At 35.6% G+C, this 24,829-nt stretch overlaps 1 protein-coding gene across 1 annotated transcript; it reads right to left on the reverse strand.

Moving 5' to 3' along the window:
* Positions 1–446: 446 nt before the first annotated feature.
* Positions 447–9,275, reverse strand: LOC150032756 (leucine-rich repeat receptor protein kinase HPCA1-like). Its single transcript, XM_090307224.1, has 19 exons — positions 8,657–9,275; positions 6,351–6,474; positions 6,186–6,257; positions 5,918–5,992; positions 5,746–5,817; positions 5,500–5,661; positions 5,303–5,377; positions 5,158–5,229; positions 4,994–5,065; positions 4,823–4,891; positions 4,655–4,729; positions 4,457–4,528; positions 4,116–4,250; positions 3,543–4,021; positions 3,294–3,446; positions 3,038–3,177; positions 2,713–2,932; positions 1,815–2,050; positions 447–1,182 (listed from the first exon to the last, which is right to left on the reverse strand). Exons 1-19 carry the CDS (start codon positions 8,739–8,741, stop codon positions 670–672), a joined length of 2,901 nt encoding a protein of 966 aa, XP_090163350.1. The 5' UTR covers positions 8,742–9,275; the 3' UTR covers positions 447–669.
* Between the last annotated feature and the right edge of the window lie 15,554 nt (positions 9,276–24,829).

Below are 24,829 nucleotides of genomic sequence, written 5' to 3' on the forward strand. Positions count from 1 at the left end.
AATTGATATAATTCTTAGTTTAGGGTTTAAATTGATACAATCTTCAAAGTCTAAGAGTATACATTGATATTTAAGTTAGTTTAATTTGATGAAATTGATAATTCGAACTTTGTTCATATCACCAATTTAAGTTAGTTTAATTTGATGAGATTGATAATTTAGGATAAAATTGATACCATCTGTACCATAGTCGAAATGGAAAATTATATTAGGAAGGAGTCAATATATAAACAAATATTTATGATGCCAAAGTGAACTTAGCTCAGTAGTAATTGAAATTGTCTGTAATTGAAAAACAAGTGATGGTATGGTCAAATTCGCTATTATATATATATATATATATAAATGTTTCAGAATAGATATAAATATAGATTACAGTCGAATTAACTTTTGTATGATTGAAGGCATTGCAGATGAACAAAAATAAATAAAAAGAAGAATCCTAGTAATCAAAGATCTAGATGCTAATATTCACTACTCCAGTAACATGCCAATTGACAATCCGACAATATGAGAATGATGTTTGAATGCATAACCAACATCTGGAAATGCATTCATGAAAAAAAATCCTGAACTGCATAAAATAGTTACAATTCTACAAGTTTCCATCTCCTTATAACCAAAGGAGTTGAGGGGAAGGAGAGTCTTTCCTGGAAAGGAAAAACATTTCTATTTGGGCTCCACTTTTGTCGAAAGAGTGTATCCACCACTGTAATCAAAAGAATTGCTGTCATTAGCATCCTTTTTTGGTATAGGATCATTATAGGGATGCCTAGGAGCGGTTTTGGAAGCCCCAAACTCAGTGGCAGACGAGGATGCAGATGTTGTGTTCGTATTAATTCCATCATTCTGCAAAATACTCTCAATTGCCTTGACCACTTCACTCATTGTGGGACGCTCTACAGCTGATTCTTCAACGCATTGCATGGCCAACTCCAAGAACCTTCCAAGCCCAATAATGTTCGTGGTATTGTTTATTATGGTTACATCCATTATCTGCTTCAGACCATAATATTCTTCTTCACTTTTATTCATCAACATACGCACCTCACGAACTACATACTTTCCTTTCTCGATAGGCAGCTTAGCCGTTAATAATTCCAACATCACGACTCCAAAGCTATATACATCACTTTTTTCTGTCAGTTGTTGAGTCATGTAGTATTCAGGATCCAAATAACCCTACAAATGAATGTCATGAGCAATCAATTACAAGGAGAGAACATATACTAGTGATCACCATAACAAGGAGAGAACATAAAATAACGTCTCATGTAAAAGACTATATACTAATGACCACTAAAGATGAGTTCGAGTTGACTGTAGAGTTTCGGCATTTCACAAAGTTCCTCTTATTCCATAATATGATTGGACATTCAAGGTTATTTAGTTACATTCTTAATGATCTAAATTGCTTGAACAGATTTTCCTTCAACTACAAGAAGTTCTTATTTTTAACTGAAGGAACAAAAGTTTTTTAGCGGACCATTATTTGCCTGTATGTGCCATGCCAACCTCAATATTTTAATTTTCTAAGTATCCCAATATTTCTCATCCCCTATGCTCTATTACCATAAATAATTTATGGTAGAATGCTCGACTGAAATGTTGATACAACAAAAAACATGATGCTTAGGCCATGTTTGGGATTCAGTTTGAAATGGTTAAATACATTTTTGTCAAATTCAAAACCACTCCAAAACATGTATTTGATCATTCAAAATAAATTTAATGTTTTAGAGTAGTTTTAAAATTGAGGAAAGTAATTTTAACCATTTTAAAATTACTCCTAAATATCTCTTTAAACTACTTACCAATGTTCCTTTAACTTGAGTAGAAACGTGTCCCTTTTCGCTGTCTGAGACAAGCTTGGATAAGCCAAAATCTGCAACTTTTGCATTTAAATGTTCATCCAATAGAATATTGGTGGACTTAACGTCTCTATGGATTATGGGAGGATTAGCAAGTTCATGCAAGTACGTCAATCCTCTGGCAGACCCAAGCGCAATACGAAGTCTTCTCTTCCAATCAAGATTGATACCAGATTTTCCTTAATTCAATGTAGCACTAACAAATTAAGGCAATCATCCTTGGCCAAAAGGTATAAGGTGTGTAATCAAAATTTTCAGTGAAAATTTAGACTTCTCAAAGATCAAGTGGTGAAAACAAAACCTCAATAAGAACATAAAAGATTACACAAGGGGAAGACTTTCCACCTTGCACAATTTTGCCCCAACCAGATACAATCAAATGTAAGAAACATCATTAAACTTGAGGTGGATAGAGGTCCTTAATGAGATATTATATCAAACTAAAATTTACACCACCGATTCTTTTTAATCTATTGTCAAATATTATCGTCTACATTAGAGTTCAACCATAAATTCCAATGAAAGCAAAGATCTTATCTACCATAAAAGCCTTTCCCTCTAACAAAAGATACAAATTATATTGTTTTGTATTATAACTTCGTTTACATAGCTAAACATGGAAACACATATTTATACAACCTTGAGTTCTTTTTAAATACCTTGAGAATCTACGTTAGTTCTAGCTAACTAATCTTTAGGACATGTTTTACCCTATAATATTTGTCTTCATTAGTTAGAGATAGCAGTGAAAAGTCTAGAACCTAATATACCTATCTTCATTTTCAGGTCACTTTTCTGACATAAGATTGTTAAACACCCCAAAGTGTCTGAAGAAACTTACCAGATAGGCTATCCCTCAGTGTTCCATTAGGCATAAATTCATAAACAAGCATCTGTTCTCCTTGTTCAAAACAAAATCCCACGAGGCCAAGAAGGTTCTTGTGATGAACTCGTGAAAGCAGTTCGATTTCCGTCTTGAACTCAAGACCACCCTGCATTGATCCTTGCTGAGCTCTTTTGATCGCAACTGCCTGTCCATCCACAAGCATTCCTCTATATACCTACCAAGGATGTTGAGAGTGATAATACAACTCTGAAGCAGATTGTAGAAGAAAAAGAAAAACAAGGACGATTAGGAAAGCAGTAAAAATCATTTGTACATTTACCTTGCCATATCCTCCAGATCCTACCTCATTGCTCATGGAGAAATTATTTGTGCATTTTTTAAGTTCATCATAAGAAAACCATCGGGCTCCCTTCAATTGTGGTGCACCTCCACTATCATTGCCACTTGGTGCCCAAGAAGCTGGAGGAGATACAAGATTAGTGTTATTCGGTCAATATTTAATATCATAGGTCAACCAACAACCACATGGAGTACACCCTATGGTGGTAAAAGCAACAATGATTAACATCATTTACCAAATGGCCGACTCAACCCGATGGCTTTTTCTGCACGTTTCTTTTGCCGAATTGCATATATTCCAACTCCAATGAGGCCTAGAACGAGGAAGGCACAACCAATAGCTACCCCAATTATCACTCTAGGGCTGATTGAAGTTCCCCCAGCCGTGCCTTGAAGCATTAATGCTTTTAGGATCAGTTCATCATCTTTATGATAAGTCATAACAGCTAAGTAACATTTTAATGTAAAATCATAATTAAGATTACCTGCAAAACCGTAGGGAGATGCGATGAAATAAAATGGCCCAAATTCTCGTGGAGGTTTGTAGGTTTGATTACTCAAGTCAAACCCAATCCTCTGAATATCTGACCTGTTAAAATATTTTCCGTCTGGTGGAAAAAGTGCAAGTTGCATCTGAAGATAATCATCAACATTGAAGAAAGGGTTTTGAATAAAAACTGAACCAGGCGTAAGGTCTAGTTTTTTCCAAAGGCTCATTTCCAATGAATGAAACAATGTCACATTGGACAATTCCCTGAACGAGGGTGCTCTAAAGTATAAAGTCCCTTCAAATGGATAGGCACATTCACAACTCTGAGGACTTAACTTCTCATCTGGAGGACATGACTTACTTAAACAGCTGGCAAGGCTGGTAGAATAGGGTTTCACCAGTTGATTTTGAACTTGGCAGTAGTTCGTATTTGAGAGGGTAGCATCAGTGCCACACACAGGATTCCCTATAAGCCTAAAACAAGTAACACTCATATGAATGGATAAAGGTAAGCGCAAAGAATAAAATGAAATCCAACTTTGTGAAAAATGGCAAGGATTTCTCTCACATCAAAGTTTTGGTATATCTTGAACCAAGGGTAAAATGGGAAATATTGTTATTTTGCAAATCAACGAGCTGCAACTGTTCTCTGACATTGTCACCCATATCAAGCGTGTCACTAAATGCATTATTCTTCAGTTTTCTGAAACGATTTTAAAAAATATTAAATTGGCATTATTATTTTTGCAATTCATAATTCAACATTTTATACTTGAATCAAGTCAAAATAGTTTAATTGATATAATGTTTGTACTATCAATCTCATAGTCAGAAATTCGATTCCTCCACTCCATGCATTCTCAAAAACAAAACAAAACAAAACCCTTTTATATTTAAATCAAAGCTTACATTTGTTGTATTTGTGGTAAGCTAAATACTCCTTGTGGTACAGATCCTCGCATTGACCCAAATTCAACGACCCTGGAACCACGTTAGAACAAACACAGACCAGTAGATGTCAGACATTTCAATTACTTCTCAAATTTCTCACTTATCAAAATTGTCAGAAAAGATTCAACAAACTTTAAAGGGGATGTAAGGACTTACAGAGTGGTGAGAGATTGTAGATTTGAGAACCATTCTGGAGCTTCCGATGAATCAAATGAGTTGTTACTAAGGTCCCTGTAAAGACACAATGTATTGACGAAAATTTACTCTAAATGAACTAGTATAAGTAATAAGATAATAAGGGAAATGATTGTTCCTTATGCTTACACGTAATTTAGTGAGCTCATTAGAGTTAAGTTTGGCAGTGGACCCGTCAACTTATTGTTGGCTAAATTCCTGAAAGAAGTACAGAATAGTAGAGATGGAAAATAAAATTGATTTACTACTCAGAAAATAACACAAGTGCAACATTAACGTAATCTTTAGAAGAGTACCCACAATTCATTGACATTTGTTAGGTTGTTCAGATTTGATGGGACAGTTCCTGTCAGAGAATTCCGATCAAGTCGACTGTACGTATTTGAACAACCTCAGTAAGTTGTAGAGATAAAATGTTGTGAGAAGAAATTCAGTATACTAAATGTAAAGTAACTTGTACTCACAGAACCTCAAGGGTCTTAACAAGTCCCAGTGTTGGTGGGATATTCCCAGAAAATTTATTTCCATCAAATAATCTGATGAAAGAAATTGAGTAAGCTTTGGGACAAAATCATTATGGAAAATGAGATTGGATTGATATCCACTTACATATGTATCAATACCATTTCAGAGCTAAATAGTTTAGGTGAAATGGAACCCGACAACTGGTTTTTGTTGAAATGACTGCAATGCACAGAGTAAACTGTAATTCTGAAGTACTAGGGGTATGGAAACATCTAGTTTTGTAGATATATGTTCTTTTTGGTTCACACAAGATTGGGTTTCTTGGAAAAAAGAATACTCACAAGTGTTTAGCCTTCAGAAGGAGGTCCAAACCCGGAGATTCGGAAGTCGAGACTGGGAGACTACCTGTCAATTGATTATCTGCCAGGTCCAGCCAATAGAGATTGGAGAGTTTTCCCAGAGATGGCGGTATGGTACCAGTGAAGTTGTTAGAGTTTAAAGCCCTGAGATAAATGAGACTCAACTTAAACAAACAAAATCCTTGTTTTCAGTCTTCCTATCAATATATTTTTTCTATGAAATCTTACAAGAAGGATAGATTAGAAAGATTGCCCAGTTCTTCAGGAATACTGCCACTGAAGCCACATCCAGCCAGGATCCTAGAAGTTGAAGATTGAAAAAGCAAAAAATATCTGAGCACTAGAAAAACAGTTGCATAAAGTTTAATGGGATCAATGAGTTTTCTTATTAGCTCTTTACAAGATACTCAAACTCTGTAGATCCCCTAATGCTGGAGAGATTGAACCAGTGAGATCTTTATTGAACGAAAGGTCCCTGTAATTAAAACATTAGAAACTCAGGATCTTAATGAACAAATATGAGATTGCTACCTAAGCATCATCAAAATTCCAATGAAACAAAGGAACGGAACTTTTCTGTTGAGTATGGTTAAAAGCCATGTTATTGCATTTGGTTAAATGTAATAAGCTCCCACTAATTAAACCTAACAGAGATTGATAAAACTCACAATGATTTTAGTTCTTTCAGCCCTCCAATGTCACCACCAAGTTTACCTTTTAGGCCCATAGTTGATAATCTCCTAAGGAGGTTGACACACACCATGAGTGAGCTTAACTAAAATATAAAATGGCGAAGAAAAAAACAAAGGTAAGAGCTCGGAAAGGATATTTACAGTGCAGTGACTCTTGAATTGTTGCAGGCCACTCCTTCCCAGGGAGTTCCACACGGATCATTTGATGCTCCCCAGCTTGGTGGTGTGTTTTGCCATTCGTTTTTCAGGGATTCCAGCGCCGCAGCTGCACCAACAACGTGCCAAAGCTCATCAATTAGGAAATGATCAGAAAGATGGTTTTAAAAGTTGGATCAATTGCTCAACAAATCCTTCCCCTGCTTTTGTATATTTCCTAAAGTTTCAAAAGAAAGTCAAAAAAGAAAAATACTCTTATAGTCGACACATGGACGAATACCATTGTTATCACATTTCAAAACTACCCATAAATTTTCAAATGCCACATTAATACCTTTAGCCTTCAAAAAAAAATAATAATAAAAATGCCTTTTAATTTTGGAACTTTGTGGCGTTTGTTGTACTTTCATATTTTAACTTCAAGTTTTGGGTATTGTTTAGTTGGTGAGAAAATTGGTGTAAGAACTAATGGGAGAAAAATAAGAGTATATATATGAAAGAAAATGAGAGTATTTATATGATTGTTTTCAAATTGGTTATATTCCAACCCAAGATACTTTCAAAAAATCGGAAATATTTTTATATTAATGTTTAGATATGTACATAAATAAATGAGCTCCTCTTGTTTATTCAAAGTTCAGGTATCTAAGAAGGGAGGAATAAAGAGGAAAAATGAGGGAAGTTTTAAAAATTGAGGAACAAAAGAAGAGTATTGAAGAAGTGAGGGAAAAAAAGAGAAATTGAGAAGTGTTAGATCATAGATTGAAATAGATAAAAGAGAGGAAATGGAAAATGGAAAATGGAAGTGATAGGGTAAAGATAAATAATTTTTCTCAATATACTAATGTTAAGAACATTTTTTTTTTAATTTTTTTTTTAAAGATCAAGAGTATTGATGCAACTTCTGAAAGCATAGGAGTTTTTTTTTTTCCCAAACGAAGTACTAACGGTTCTGTTCAAATATTAACGATACATTTCTTTAAGGTTTATGAGTATTAATGAAGCTTTTGAAAGTCGAAGATATTTTTTAAACAAAATACAAAGTTCAAGATATTTTCTATAACTTAACCTAAATTTAATATAGTTTCCATAAATGCAATAAGGAGATCATCAGAAGTAACTTGAAAATGTTATCATCTTTCACATCTAACACCTTTTTGAAAATTCGTTGAAATAGTTTTTCTCGATATTTCCTGGCCAAGATTGACTACATGATTCAAATAAATATTTAACTTCTTCTCATCTCACATCCAAATCATCAATTTTTTTGGATTTTCCAAGTGAAATCTCGATCAAGACGAAAGTAAGGATCATATGTACTCTTTTCCAATTCTTACTTAATATTTCCCAAAATTTGATCTTTTCCAAAATTTAAGTAGAAATCACATCTTGATCATCATGAGATCTAATTTTCTTTTATTGATTGTTGCAATCGTCCAAAGGGGGAAACAACCAGAAATTCATAAGTTTATATAGAAATTCAAATAATTATGGAAACAAAAGATTTGAAAAGACTTTTTTTTTTCTTTTGGAAATTCATAATATTTGATTTTGAACAAGTAAATAGGAGATTAAAAAATTTAGATAAGAGTAAGATTTGTGAATTTGTCAAAAAGGACCGGTAAAAACTATTTCAACTAGTTCATAAAAAATGGTGCTAGTTGTGGAAAATGAAAAAGTTTTTTAATCTAATCTCTCATCAATCTATTAGTTAAACATACAAGTCCTCAAATGTAAGATAAAGTAGTAATAATAATATATAGTAAGGTCATGTGGATTTGTAAACTTGTCCATATACCCACGGATATAAAAATAATAAGAATAACGATAATTATAATATATATATATATAGTAGAAATGAATAAGAAAAGATTTAATAGAATAAAGATCAAGGTATTCCAAATATTAAAAAAAAAAATCATGGTATTCCACATATTAAAATAATATATAAATAAAAAATCAATCAATAATTTCAGTAAATTAAAATACGATCCGGCTCCATTATAAATATAAATTTATGAAGGTTATAATAATTCTATAAATTTAAACTGAATTTTGGAAGCATAACTAATAATTGCATTCTGATATTATATGGAGTGGTGTACAAATATGTAGAGCCAACGCCATAAAGAACAATAAATTGGAGAAGTGCAGTAAATGAAAATTTGTACGTGTTTTTGTCTTCATGTGTGCGGCTTTCGTGAATTGTGAAAGGTGAAAGAGGAGGAAACAAAAGGAACAGCATAGGATAGGATAAAGAGATGGATTATTAAAAGGTAAATGAAACTTACAATCGTGGGGATCAGTAAAAGAACCGGCTGTGTCGATTCCAGCGTAGAAGAAAGTGAAAAGTAGCAGCGTTTGCACGGGGGACATGGCCACACTTGCCGACTTTCGTAGGAAACTCGATGAAGCTATTCTACAACTGTTTAAGCGTTCGGTTTGTTGTCTAAAAAGCTCGAGATCTGACCCCCATGTTTCTGCTTCCACAGACCATAAAACTTGATTATTTGTTCTTCACTGCCAGCACCAGCACCAGCAGCAACAGCACGGCTATGTGGATCTGATCTGTGTTGAATCTTTAAGACGAATAATGATATCTCATTTTTGCCTCATGGTCTGGTCAGTGGTCATGGCTTGGGCCAAAAATAGACCTCGGTAGGAGGAAGAAAGAGTCGGCCTGATATTCTCTCTCCTTTTCTTTTCCTACTAAATGATTTCGCTTGTCTTAAAAGCCAATCAACCATCCGACACCTACTAAAGAGGCAAGGCTTCATCATACCTGGCCCTGGTATCTTCATCTCTCCTCCAAATCATCAAGTACCGATCAGTGATCAAGAAAAAAAAAATAGAAAAATACAATTGACCTTTTCCTTTGGTCATCCACGGGGACAACTTCAAAATGGAGATGCTACTTCTACAGTTCTACTTGAACATAAATATAATTAAAATAAGTCCCCTTCAAAATGGAGAAGTAATTATCACTGATAGTTTAATCAACTAATTGAAAGCTCACAGCTGGATGTTAGGTAGAGGCTGCCCCACCAACGAATTAAGTCAAATCTTCAATTTTCCCTTGGAATACGTAAATCCTCCAAACCAAGCGATAAAAAATTTCTGGCAATCACAATTATTATTCTTTAAAAAAAAATGAAAATAAAAAATAACAATAAAAGTCTCTTCCAACGGCCATTCAAAAGTTCCTTCTTGGCCGAAAAGAGTGGGAAATGGATCATGGGTTTAATCTCGTCAACGGAATAAAAGAAATAAAAAAAAGTTAAAAAAATATCTTATATGCGTTGTTTATTCTTAAAAGAGAAGTTGCTGCTTAGTGCCTAGATAATGTGGAAACAAAGTATTCTAAAATTTGTCTATTCCTTTTCACAACCATCGCCACCATCTTTCCTCTTGGCATTACTTTTCTGCCACTTGGTCTCCCTACGTAGACTTCGTCTACTGCCGTGTGAGAGATGAAACCCGAAATTCATATTGGGCTTGCATATCCCTTTCATTTCACGAAAATTGACAAATACCCACATAAATTTATGGGAAATTTGATATTTTTGGATCCTTCAAGTTTTACTTTTGATTTTTGGACTCTTTTTTAAAAACTTATTTATTGACCCCTTACTTTTCACCAGGTATATGAAGAAAACCCTTGTACCCTTTATTTCATTGACAAAATTTTCAAAACTTTCCCTTCTTTCTTCAAGTTTTGGAGTTGGGTTTCATCAAGTTTTGGTTTTCTTCTCTTAAACTTGTGAAATTTGACAGATTTGGTTCGTATTTCACAAACTTTTTTTTTAGGGTTTTGGAGTGAGTTCTTCATTGTTATCGAATCTATGCATTTTTTTTTATACATCTTTATTGATAATATTGAGTTTGGATCTTGTATGAGGTTGTTTGATTGAAAAAAAAAAAAGTCAAATCTTTTTGTGAGTTAGGGGTGTGAACTGATTTGGATTTCTTAGTTTATTAGTTTCTATAATTTTTGTGAAAATAGTTGTTTATTAGACTGATTTAGGGCATATTGTAAATCTTAGAGATGATTTGAGTTGTTAAATACATTAAAAAAGTATTTTTGTAGCTTAAATTTCGTGGATTTCATTATTTTGAAATGATGAAGCCCCATCAGGAATGAATGATAGGGGACTAGGGGCTCACCGAGATGCATTTAGCCTGGGGTGGGAAATGAACCATTGGATCAGAGAACACAAAACTGGACCTTCATCTTGTTCTCATACTAGGAATAAAAGACTGAGAGTGGGAATTGGCACTACAACAAATATCACATTTAATAATTTTTTATAGAGAGCCATTTGATAAAATAGCTATGAAAAATGGAAGAAAAGCGAAAAATAAAAAATGGAAAAAAGGCACGTCCGAATTCATACGAAAAACGCGTTGGAAATCCCTTTTGCCCTGTCGATCGACTTCGTCTTTTTGCCCTCGTTCGAAATCCTATTCGACTTCGACTTCTTCTTGCGCAGATTCTCACTGCAATCGACTTCGACTTTTCCTCGCTCAAACTCTCCTCGATCGACTTCGAGTTCTCCTCGCTCAGATTCTCATCGATCGACTTCGACTTTGAGTTCTCCTCGCTCGAACATCGAGTTCTCCTTGCTCACACATCGAGTTCTCCTTGCTCACACACCGAGTTCTCCTTGCTCAGAGTACATCGTGTTCTCCTTGCTCAGAGTATATCGAGTTCTCCTCGCTTAGACCATCGAGTTCTCCTCGCTCCTCGATCGAGTTCTCCTCACTCAGACATCGAGTTCTCCTTGCTCAAACATCGAGTTCTCCTCACTTAGACTCTCCTCGATCAACATCGAGTTCTCTTCGATTGACTTCTCGACTTTTTGCACTCAACTTCGACTTCTCCTCGCATACTCTCCTCGACATCGAAATCTCCATCTTATTCGACTTCTCGTCTTCAATTTCTCCTTCTTTGGAGCTCTCCAAACAAAAGAATATGAGCTCTCATTTCTTATCAGCATTACCAAAGGTGAACTTCAATTACTTCTTCCTTTTTGGGGGATTTTGTGTTTTTCTTTTTCTTTTGAATGTTGTGAGATAACTCTTGAAGATTTCCTGCCATAACACCTTTTTGAGTGAGAGTTTTGATTTTAGTTTTGTTCTTGATCATATGACTTTAACTCTTTCATGATTTGAACATTAAAATTAATGGTATGTTGGAATCTTGATTAATTTGTTGATTACGTGTATTTTTGTTGATTTGAGCTTTGTGTCACTTAAGACGATGTTAAGTCTGTTTGTAACTCGGATTTGTAAAAGCAAAATAAAGTCATTTCTTGCTTGTTAGTGACTTCCAAGACTTACTTATATGTTGTATTGCGTGGGTTCCATTAATAAAATTTATGAATCTCGTTATCCATAATTATGTTCATATACAGATTTTCCTTTTTGACTTTTTCCATCTCATATACTATGTTTAACATATTGAATTTCTTTTTAGTGAAGGTTAAATGCTTTTGTAGTCTCAAGTTTCTAAAATATTTCACATTTGTAACACTATTTTATGAACTTTGATTTAATTGTAATATTGGAATTTGTGTTCTCTCTTTTATAGCATTGGTTGTGTTGGGTTTTATATCCTAAAAACTCGCAGTTTGTAAAATAATAAACATCCTCTATAATCAATAAACTTGTTATTGATTTCATAAATTGTATGAAAATTTAAATCCAATAAATAAGACCCATGACTATTGTATGAGTACTTGAACTTTATGTGGAGACATAAGAGTGGATCAGGTTCGAATAAATAGTCAAAATGATCTACGGTACATGAATGAGATTGGGTACCTTATTCTGGTAACACCATCGGATGCGGCCTACTCTATAGTTGTTACAAAGTGTTGTAAAGTGCTACATACGATGTGATCCTAATTCGTACATGTTATGATATGAGGAGTGGGGGCGTCATATGCAATGAGTTTGCATAAGATCAGGGCCAAGAAATAAGTCACTCTTACTTTATAACATTGTTTACTATTTAAGATTGACTATTTCACCTAAATGACCTAGGTAACTCGATTTTAATCATGAGCTAACTATGAACTTCTGTTTATTCGGGATTGCCCTTAGATTTGAATAGTTGAGGGTTGGCTCAACTACGTCGGCTCAATAAGACTCCCATTTCAGGGTAAAACTGGATAGATAGCTGGGGATATAGGGTGCAAGACGAAGTTCACGCCTACCCGATTGAGTGATAGGAGAAAGGTTATCCTCTTAAATACTGAATCTAGGTCTTGAACAAGGGGCCCCACCCTCTCACTAGGCTGAGAGAGTTTGGTTTAGTGATTGGATCACAAACTAGTTGTTCATTAGAGGATCAATAGGGACTTGAGGAATAAGACGTAATCTCGGGGATAAAACATATATTTGACCCCGCCGTTATTACGAACAACCTGTGAAGGGTCGACTTGCTGGTTATGGTTGAATCATGTGGACATAATATATATACAGTGAGAGCAGTGCAACTATGGGCTTTAGTGAAGTGACTCATTAGTTAACGAATGAGGATTAATTTGGTCTAATGAGTTTAGCCAATTAATCTCGGATTATTGGAGCCCATAATCTATTGGTCCACGAGGTCCCCTACTAGCTCGTAACGAACTAGCTTTAGAATAGTGTGATAAGTTAATTTGAATCATTCAAATAAGAATTAAGGGAATTAGTAATTATATGAGATATAATTATATGTTTAATTTGAGTATTAAACGGAATAGGAGAATATATATATATATATATATATTTAAATATGATTTAAATATACAAAGATGGATTTGTGTTAAAATTAATTTAATATTTGATATTAAATTGATGAAGTTTTATTTAATAATTAATTTATGGAATTAATTAATTTTTCTTTTTTAAAATTAAAATTTTGATTTTATGATAAAATTGAAAAGAAAAAAAAAACAAACAAAACACTAAATGGAAAAAAGAGTTTTTCCATTATCCATCTTTTGAAGTAGCTCACACAAGAAGAAATATCTTTGCCTTGTCTTCTCCAAGCATGAGCTGTAACTCATGCAACTCTTTTCTTTGCATGTTGATCTGCAATATAATGAAAAGATTGAAGTGAAAATCGGGCATGTAATCTATAGAGATTTTGAGAGAAAAATTAGTTTGAAGAAAGAGTTCTTTAGCTGATTTTCTGCAGTGAGCATTTCTCTTTCTACCCTTGATTCAAGCTTGTTTTGAGTCCCACAAATCAATCTAAAGCACCAAGAGAATAGTGGGGAAGATCTTGAGGTGGTCTGCAACAAGATTTGGAGAAGATAGCAGCGGGTGAAGGAGCTTTGAAGAAGTTGTACAAGAGGTATATCTTGAAACTTACTTGTTTCTGCAAAAGCATGCTTTATATTTTGCCAAAATTAGTAAATTTGAGTGCTTAGATAATCCTTGTGCTTCCGCTGTTGTTGATACAATCCTACAGATTGTACATTTAACATCCTAATAAATAAATTTTTCATTCCGGGGGGAGGGAGGGATATATATCACTTGAGTTATTGTGGTTATTGTTATTGTTAGATTTTGCTTCCATTTTCCCCCTTCTGAATGTTTTTCTAATGTCTTGTGACTATAAAACTAGTATATATATGAAAGTTTGATTTGGAAGGTTGTGGTTGTATTAAGTTTTGTTTTTTTTTTTTTTTCCATTTTGCTTTTTATCTATCTTTTTCACTGATTTCCTTTCTCTTTACTCTTTTCTTTGTATGCCTCTTTTCATATTTATTTTCTAGAAGTATGCCATCAAAAAGTTCATTGAAAAGTTAGAAATCAGAGCAAAGTAGTCGTTGATTTCACATTCTCATCTTCTTCAAAGACAACATATTTGAGATTTGTAAGGTGGATACCTTTCACATACTCTTCTCTTTATTAATTTGAAAATTTTTGTCTTCCTTTGTTTCCTTTATGTCTAATTTCAATCTATTTTGAGTTAAATGAGTTGATCTCATAGAGAGAGTGGATTAGAAACCCAAAGGACAAAGGCATTATTGTTGCATATAGAGGAAATTTTATGTAACACATACAAACCCATTTTGCCATTAATGGCCACAAAAGTACTACTCAAAGTTATAATTGTTAAGAGAATTTAAAAGGAAAGATAAGAAGAAAAAGGTCAGAACTTTTTTGTTGGCCATTAATTTTTATGGAATTAAGTGTTGTATCTCAAAAGGTTGCACATGAAGTTTGGGTTTGTTGCCTTGTTTTGCCACATTAAAAGAATAAAAGGTCGTTAGGACATGTTCTCATTGTGATCATTTAACTTTCACACAATTGTTCAGACAATAAAGTTCTTGAAAATATTTTCCTTTTATACTGTCTATGGAATATCTAACTTGAGAGAAATAGAAGGGGTCTAAAAAGTGAAAAGGGCTCTTAAGAAGAGGTTTGTACCTTGGCTAAAGATCACTGCTTCCTTTTGGATTTTTGTGACTCAAGAGTACAATAATTTCAAAATAATCTAGTAATTATCCTTTCTCCGATTCTTTTGATTGACATACTTCTTAAATATGTAGTTTGGTAGCATTTTGAAGATCTAAGTCAAGTTTTGAAAAACCTATATATACTATTTCCACCTATTGGTTTCTTGGTTTTGTTATGTACAGTTTAAGAGTGTTCTATAGGCAAGCACTTCTATAGAAAATTAGGAGTGTTCACCATCCCGTGCAACACTTGTCAAACAAAGAATTTAATTACATTGTCTAAGTCCACCTTTGCCTTTTATAATCAACATATTTGGATTCCATCACAATCTTTGAACGTTTAATTCTTTGTTACTTCACCATCCCATTTTAGGATGCCTATGAATTTCATCAGATTAGATCATTGAAAATTGATATTATCTTTTCTAAAATAGTGCTTGGTGACCAAGTCATTGGTGATTGAACTGATCATCCAAAGAGATTACCAACACCTTGAAAATGTTCAGCAAAGATTGGGTGCATCTAAATCGGTACAAAAGTAACTAACAATTAGTTTTGATTTAATCGTTTGATGCATATTTAACAAAATTGACTTTGTCCAATAGTGCTAGTAATAAATATATGGAAGGAGCATGAAAATTTCTACAAGAAGTGAAGAAAAGGAAGTCAAATGCCAATTAATATTTGTGCCCATTTAAAGAATGTAGAAATATGAGACATTGTGATTTTCAAATCATATATGAGCACTTGGTCATTAAGGGAATTGACCCTACATATAATATTTGCTATGTACATATTTCAATAGACTTTGCCAGCGTATAATTGATAGAGAGGTTATGTTAGAGCTTGAAAAAGAAGTGGTGGACATTTTATGTCTTCTTGAAAGGTACTTTCCACCTTCATTTTTTGATATAATGACACATTTGGTTATTCATTTGGGTCGTGAAGCTTGTATATGCGGACCTGTTTAATTTCGTTGGATGTACCCATTTGAAAGGTAACTGTTTTACTTTTGATATATTGATAACTGTGGTCTTCTTTATACTAATAACAGTTAATCTAGATATATGAAGATATTGAAAGGTTATGTACGTAACAAAACACAACCAGAAGGGTGTATTGCAGCATGTTACTTAGCTGATGAATGTGTCGAATCTTCGAACAAGTATTTTAAACAATCAGTTGAGGTAGTGAATAAACAACATCTACGAAGATTACCAAAATGATGTCATACTAGAGGGTCGCCTATATCTACTGGAACTCCAATTGTACTATTTGATTATGTACTAGAGAATGCACGTCGATATGTCCTATTCAATACAACAGAGGTGGAACCATTTATCGAGTGAGTTATTTTGTGTAACAATATTACTTAGTTTAATTTAAGACTATCATTTAATGACAACTTATTTGGGTAGGATGTGAAGGAATGATATATCATGCAACAGAAGACTACATAATCAATAAGCACTTAATCTACATTTTAATTTGAGTTTTAAGCATGTTGTTCACATGATATTCATAATAGGGTTTGAAACACATATTACCTTTGAAGATTTCCTCCACGAATTTAGCTTAAATCTACCAAGATAGAGCTTGAAACTTCAAGAGGACTACCACTGAGATCTTCTCTACTATAATCAAGCTGGAACGTGTGGTGGAAACACGTAAATCAAGTTGAATTGATGAAGAACAAGTGAGAGGTATGTAGGGTTTTAAGGTTAACAGAATGTTTAACACAAAATTTACGAACTACGAGTTCTAGGACATTCCCAATAATCTCCCACTTGGACTAAAACTTCAATGAGAACAAATATATACAATATAATGTTAAGAAACATAAAAGGGAAAATACAATAAACTAGGGCATCTCTAATACCATAAATATTCTCCCACTTACCCTAGATTACATTGCTCGGAGTCCTAGTTCAACCAGGTGGCCCTCAAACACTTTAGCCAAGAGGGCTTTCGTAAATGGATCAGCAAGGTTGTCTTCAAAGGCTATCTTCTTGACGATCACGTCTCCTCGGTGTACTATCTCTTCGATGAGATGGTACTTTTTCTCAATATGTTTTCCACGTTTGTGACTTCTTAGTTCTTTGTAGTTGGCAACAACACCACTATTGTCATAATACATGTTGGGGTTAATGCCCTAAAGTCTCATGTTCTATAGTTTATAAACAGTTTGTACGAATGCTTGTGATGTATGATATATGATATTTACTTCACTTCTTGATTTTACTCATTTGAATGTTTTATTTGCTTTACCACAAACCAATAAACTAAAATCTCTTGTTGTCTTTATGTAACTTAAACATGTATGTGGTGACATACAAGTGGATCATGTTTTAAGTGATAACCAAAATGGTCTTTAGTATATAGATATATGAGGGAAACCTTATCCTGGTAATGCTACGAATGCGGCCCGCTTTGTGGAATAGTTACAAGTGTTGTGACTTGTCATAAATGGCCTGATCCTGATCATTCATGTAGGGGACACGCGAGCGGGGGCGTCCTATACAAAGAGTTTGTATAAGGCCTGACCACGAAGTGTTAACATCTCGTTATATAATAACGTTCATGACAGAGACTTCACTTCACTAGGATGACCATAGGTAACATGACTTCAATTCTGAGTGAGTTGGGAACTCCTGCCATTGAGGGTGGTCATTTGATTTGTATGGGTGCTAGTGGCCAGGCCACCGACTCAAACCTACCACTTTGGGGATTCATCTGATTTGGGAGTTGGGAATTTAGCTACACAAGATGGAATTCACTCCTTCCCCGAAGTAGGGGCAAGTAGATAGATAGCTCTCTTAAGGGCTGATTCCAGGGTTTGAACGATGTGGCGCCACACACCTTCTCTTGCCCCGAGAAGTGGTCACACATAGTTAGACTATGTTGTATTGTTTATTAGAGGGATCAGTGGTACTTAAGGAGTGAGATGTAACTACAAGGGCAAAATGGTAAATTGGCCCAGTTGTACTTACAAGCATCTGTGAAGGGTTATCGTACTCATGATTGTTTATATCCAATGGACACAGAAATATATCTGTGGTAAGAAGAGTTCAGCTGTCGGTCTTTAGTGGAATGTCTGGCAGTTAACAGATGGTGGATCTCGTGGCTAAAGAGTTTAGTCAGCTATTCACGTATTATTTGAGCTTCGAGCCAAAGGTCCATAAGGTCCCATTGGTAGTTTGGATAAAAGTTTAGAATCATTTTTTGGGTCAGTTTGAAATGTTCAAATTGACAAGAGGGAGTTCGATTATATATGATATAATTGAACTGGTTAATTATATATGCTATGATTGATTAAATATATAAGATACATTCTTTTGGAGGAAATTGGATATAAATATGATTTATATCAAGTAGAGGAGAAAACACTATAGTAGATATATGATATCAAACTATAGGCTAAGAATATAATATGATTATATTCATCAATTAATTAATTAGGCGGTTATGAGATAATTGGCTGAGTTTTTCTCCAAAATTGTGCGAAAGTGGGAAGTTCGATTCAGTTCTTGTAACTAAAGAATAAAATGAAATTAGTTTTCATTTTTGCAAAATACGAAAAAAATCGTTCACGGTGTGAAAGTATATGATTACTTAGGCGTTGAGAGCCTATACGATAACACCCGTCTTCCTAACGACCGCACACCCGTGTACTAAACGATCGCCTGCGATTTCTTAAACGATCGCTTAGTGCGCTGAGCGGAACTAAACGATCACATACATTTTGATAGATGATCGCTTAGCTAAACCTACACGATCGTGTACCCCGACCTAAACAACAAGCACCCGACTATATGATAGTCATCCCTTTCACCCACTTGCTTGTTCGTTTTACACGATCGATTTTCCTCCTTCCCTCTACCAATTCCATCAAAGTCCACCCTTTCGATTCTCACTCCAAGAATACTGAGGGCTTCGAGTGGTGGTGTCGTCCCTGGTTTCTTGTTGTTCATGCGCTGCTGATCGTGTAGACGACCATGGTGCTACTAGGCAACTGCTTACTAAACGAGTAAGAACGAGAGGGGTTCGTTCACGTTGGATCGAGTTCTTGTGAAGACTATCTTCAATTGGTAAGTCTCTCGGTCTTTTGTATTTAGTTTTTAAAGCATGCCAGCAATTAGTGTTTACAATGCATATCTGTATGTTAGAATGTACGTGTGTGGAAATTCTGTCACAATGAAATCGGAAAGATCCGTTTGCGCTCATAGGCACTCTTGTTTAAGAGTTCCTTCAGTTTGGTAGGTGCATATCTGGAACTACTTCCAAGTCAGCCATGAATTTACATAGCCATACTGCTTCTTTAGCTGTTTCACATGCGGCTACGTATTCTGCTTCTATTGTGGAGTCATTGATACAACTTTACTTAATTCTTTTCCAAACTATAGCTTCTCCATTGAGAATGAAAACTGATCCTAAAGTAGATTTCCTTGAATCTATTGGGGTTAATGCCCTAAAATCTTGTGTCCTGTAGTTTGTAAATAGTTTGTACGAACGCTTGTGATGTATAATATATGATATTTACTTCACTTCTTGATTTTTCTCATCTGAATTTTTTATTTGCTTTACCACAAACCAATAAACGAAAAATCCCTGGTTGTCTTTATGTAACTTAAGCATGTATGTGGTGACATACAAGTGGATCATGTCTTAAGTGATAACCAAAATGGTCGGTAGTATATGGATATAGGAGGGAAACCTTATCCTGATAATGCTACAGATGTGACCCGCTTTGTGGAATAGTTACAAGTGTTGTGACTTGTCACAGATAGTCTAATTCTAATCATTCGTGAAGGGGACATGCGAGCGGAGGCGTCCTATACAAAGAGTTTGTATAAGACCTGACCATGAAGTGTTAACGTCTCATTATATAACACCATTCATGACAAAGACTTCACTTCACTAGGATGACCATAGGTAACATGACCTCAATCCTGAGTGAGTTTGGGAACTCCTACCATTGAGGGTGGTTCTTTGATTTTTATGGGTGCGAGTGGCCTAGTCGCCGACTCAAACCTACCATTTTGAGGATTAGCCTGATTTGGGAGTTGGAAACTCAGCTACACAAGATGGAATTCACTTCTTCCCTGAAGCAGGGGCAAATAGATAGATAGCTCCCTTAAGGGCTGATTCTAGGGCTTGAACGATGTAGTGCCACACACCTTCTCTTGGCCTAAGAGGTGTTCACACATAGTTGAACTATGTTGTATTGTTCATTAGAGGAATCAGTGGTACTTAAAAAGTGAGATGTAACTACAAGTGCAAAATGGTAAAATGGCACAGTTATACTTACGAGCATCTGTGAAGGGTCATCGTACTTATGATTGGTTATATCCAATGGATATAGAAATATATATGTGGTAAGAAGATTTCAGCTGTTGGTCTTTAGTGAAATGCCTGAAAGTTAACGGATGGTAGATCTCATGGGTAAAGAGTTCAGTCAGCTATTCACGTACCGTTGGAGCTTCGAGCCATAGGTCTATAAGGTCCCCTAGGTAGCTTGGATAAAGTCGAGAATCAGTTTTTGGGTCAGTTTGAATTGTTCAAATTGACAAGAGAGAGTTCGATTATATATGATATAATTGACTAAATATATGAGATACATTATATTGGAGGAAATTAGATATAAATATGATTTATATCAAGTAGAGGAGAAATTACTATAGTGGATATGTGATATCAAACTATAGGTTAAGAATATAATATGATTATATTTATTTATTAATTAATTGGTTAGTTATGTGATAATTGGCCAGAGATTTCTCCTGAATTGTGCATTAGTGGGAAAATCAAATTAAGTTATTGTAACTGAAGAATAAAATGAAAATTGGTTTCATTTTGCAAAGAGTTCGAAAAAATCGCTCAAGATGTGGAAACGTAACGATTACTTAGCTGAGAACTATACGATAGCACCTTATCGCCTAAACAATCGCACACCCCGCGTACTATACGATCGATCAGTTTACCTAAATGATCGCTTAGAGCGCCTAGTTTTCTAAACGATCGCTTACTCTTTACTAAACGATCGCTTAGTAAAACCTACATGATCGTGTACCTTTCTCTAAACAATAAGCATTCGACTATATGATAGTCATCTATTATCTCTCACTTGCTTGTCGTTCTACATGATCATCCCTTTCCTCCTTCCTCTATCAATTCCATCAAAGACCACTCTTTGGATTCTCACTTTGAGAATACCAAGGGCTCTACGTGGTGATGTTGTCCCCGGTTCTGCTTGTTCGTGCATTGCTGTTCGTGTAGACAATCGTGTTGTTGGTAGCCAATTGTTTGCTGAGCGATAAAGACCGTAGAGGGTTTGCTTCCACTTGATTGAGTTCGAAACTGGTGTGTGTGAATGGTAATTCGGTCACAATGAAATAGGAAAGATCCGAACGCGCTCATGGATGCTCTTGTTTAATAGCTCCTTCAGAATCCACATAAAATCAGAATCAGTGTATCCGGTAAGGATCAAATCCTTAGGTCCATACACAAGCATATAGTCTCTTGTTCTCTTTAGATACTTGAGGATGTTTTTGACAACAGTTCAATGACTGTGTCCTAGATTGGATTGGAACCTACTACGATTCCAACTACAAAGCATATATCAGGGCGTGTACATAACATTGCGTACATCAAACTCCCAACTGCAGATGCATATAGAATTCTTGTCATTTCCTCAACATCTTGAGGTGTCTTAGGATACTGTTCCTTTGAAAAATGAATTCCATGTCTAAAAGGTAGCATACCTTTTTTGAAATTTTGCATATTATATCTTGACATCATCTTATCAATATAAGATGCCTGAGATAGTGTTAGGGTTCTATTCTTTTGATTTTGAAAGATCTGTATTCTTAGAACGTATTGAGCATCACCCAAATCTTTCATTTGGGACTGTGTTGCTAACCATCTCTTTAAGTCAGCAAGGAAGCTTCCCTCATTCCCAATGAGCAAGATATCAACAACATAAAGAACTAAGAATGCTACAGTCTTGTCGACTATCTTCTTGTATACACAAGGTTCGTCAACATTTTGTTCAAAGTCATAAGATTTGATCGCAGTATCAAATCTTATATTCTGGGACCTTGAAGCTTGTTTTAACCCATAAATGGATCGTCTAAGCTTACAGACTTTCTGTTCCTGTCCTTGTTTGATGAACCCCTATAATTGAGACATAAAAATACTTTCATCAAGATGGAAGAAAAGTTGTCTTGACGTCAATTTTCCATATTTTATAGTCATAATATGTGGAAATTGATAGAAGTATTCTAATTGACTTTATCATGGCAACTGGAGAAAAAGTTTCTTCATAATTAACCCCTTCTCTTTGGGTAAAATCTTTTACCACGAGTCTGACTTTATAGGTTTGTACCTTGCCAGTTTGGTCTCCTTTTCTCTTGTAAATCCATTTGCAACCTATAGGTTAACCCCATGTGGTTGATCTACAAGTTTCCAGACAGAGTTGAAGTATGCAGACTCCATTTCAATGTCCATGGCTTTTATCCATTATTCACTGTCAACATCTTCCATTGCCTTTTTAAAGGTTAATGGATCCTCTAAGCCATCATCATGTATGATGTTTTGAGTTTCTGTTAAACCCATATAGTGTTCAGGTTGTTGAATAATCCTTCCACTATGTCGAGGCATACTCAACTCTTGAGATGGACGTGATGGGACAACAATAGTTGTTGATGGACCAACTTGATCAACAACTCTTGTTGATGATTCTGTAGCATCTTTGGTCATTTCTTACAATATAAGTTTACTGCGAGGTAAATGATTTTTTATATGATCTTCTTTCAAGAATGTAACATTTGTCGATACAAATACTTTATCACTACAAGAATTTTGACCTTTAATGTCGGTTGAAAAAAGTGAAATCGGATGTATAATGTCGGTTTTTTTTTAAAAAAAAACGGATCTTTAATGTCGGTTTTAAACCGACATTAAAGACCCCCTTAATTTTTCCCTCTTCACTCTCCCCCTATTTTCTTTTTCCTCTCATTCTCAGACTTCCCTCTTCAGACCGTCTTCTTTCTCACTTCTCTCTTCCAAACCCTTGTCGATGGGTAACGTAACCTTCGCCACCGTGCAACCCATATAGGTCTATCGTGGTGTAGATCTGGCTTCCGTGTAGGTCAATTCGTCGTGCAACCCGCGCCGTCGCTCCCAGTCGCCAGGATCTGAAGTCTAGATCTGAAGTCGCCCAGATCCGTGTGCTGTCGTTCGTCATTCGATCTGAAGTTCGCCGTTCGTCGTTCGTCTAGATCAGTATGCTCTTTTTCTCTTTCCTCCCTTAAACTCACAACAATTTTTGTTCTTATGTTACGCCTCTCAACTGTTTGTGTAAATGTCTCAATGTTACGCTTCTTAACTTTCCTCTCAGTGTTAGATGATTGTGTAGATATGCGCGAGCACTGGACGATCGTGTGAACGGGCACTAGAGGATCGTCGATCGTGTAGGTAAGTGCTGGATGATCGTATAGCAGATGCACGGGCGCTAGACGATTGTGTAGGCAGGTGCTGGACGATCATCTAGCAAATGTGCGGGCGCTAAGCGATAGACTACACGATGGCACTACGCGATGGGCATGAGCGCTAGACGATGAGCAGACGCACTGATCTGGGTATCATCATTCGTCATTCGATCTGAAGTCCAGATCTGAAGTTTGCCGTTCGTCTTTCATCCAGATCATTATGCTTTTCTTCTCTTTCCTCTCTTAAACTTACATCAATTTTTGTTCTTATGTTATGCCTCTCAACTGCTTGTGTAAATGTCTCAATGAAAGCTAGCTACGGTTTCACTTCAATATGTTTCTCTGCTCCTAGATTTAGGCCTACTTTTTATATGTCTATGGCCTTTGAAATTCGATTTGATTAATGGTTTTGTTGTATATGATACATTTGTTGAAGTATTGGCAAGTGGCGTTGCCAAGAGTTGCTTCTACGTTAGGTATGCGTGAGCAAGAGCAGTGAAAGCAAAATGTTGAGTACAAGGCATTGGGTAGATGATCGTGTAGCAAATGGGTAGCACTACACGATGAGGTAGGCGATTGTGTAGGCGGGCATTGGTTGATCATGTAGCAATCTGAGGGCTAAATGATGAGGTAGACGATTGTATAGTAGATGTGCGGAGCTAAGCGATGCACTAGACGACCATGTAGATATGCGCGGGCGCTGGACGATCATGTAGGCGAGCGCTGGACGATCGTATAGTAGATGCGCAGGCACTTGATGATAGTGTAGGCGGGCATTGGATGATCATATAGCAGATGCGAGCGCTAGACGATCGTGTAGGTGGGCGCTGGAAGACTGTATAGCAGATGTGCGAGCGTTAAGTGATAGACTACACGATGGCGCTATGCGATGGGCATGAGCGCTAGACAATAGTCGTGTTGTGCTAGATGATGAGCAGACGTGCTACACGATAAGCAGAATACTAAGCGATAGGCGATGATGTTAACCGATAGGCGAATGTGTTAGATGAAAGGGCGTCAGCGCTAAACGATTGCCTATGCGCCAGATCGTTTACTAAACGATTGAGCTACACGATGGGCTGCTGGAGCTAAGCAATAGATGCAGGAACTCGATTGATTGGCTTGAGAACATGTGCATTATGCTAATTAAATACACCAAAAGAATGTTTTGACTCATAGTTTTAATAAGTTTTAGTTGATGACTCACAGTTTTAAAAGGAAGATTCTCTCATTTATTCAACTATTGAGTTTTCTTGTTTTGCAGGTGCAACAAAGGAGTAAAGATTTGGTATTGCAACCTCTTCACGCTTTTTCTTGGGGAACTCTAGTAAAGAATTTTGACTTGAATGTACCATTTATACACATTCCCAATAAACACGGTTAGTTGAATATGAATTCTGATCACATTTGCACTTTCAATCCTTTTTCTTAAACCTTTTTTATTTGTGATCCTTTGAACAACAGTGGTCAGACAAAGATGCCTATAACCAGACACTGCTAAAGTTGGGGGGGGGGGGGG

The sequence above is a fragment of the Benincasa hispida genome, chromosome 11 (genome assembly GCF_027475165.1).
Source record: "Benincasa hispida cultivar pf3 chromosome 11, pf3_genome.v1.1, whole genome shotgun sequence".
NCBI classification, from domain to species: domain Eukaryota; kingdom Viridiplantae; phylum Streptophyta; class Magnoliopsida; order Cucurbitales; family Cucurbitaceae; genus Benincasa; species Benincasa hispida.

What these genes read in the sequence shown, in the direction of transcription:
- LOC150032756 (XM_090307224.1), bottom strand. Translation starts at nt 8,741, where the DNA reads ATGTCCCCCGTGCAAACGCTGCTACTTTTCACTTTCTTCTACGCTGGA. An exon ending in CTGAAAGAACTAAAATCATT is followed by an intron (nt 5,993 to 6,185) that starts GTGAGTTTTATC and finishes TTTTAATTACAG; the next exon opens with GGACCTTTCGTTCAATAAAG. An exon ending in AGATATACCAAAACTTTGAT is followed by an intron (nt 4,022 to 4,115) that starts GTGAGAGAAATC and finishes TACTTGTTTTAG; the next exon opens with GCTTATAGGGAATCCTGTGT.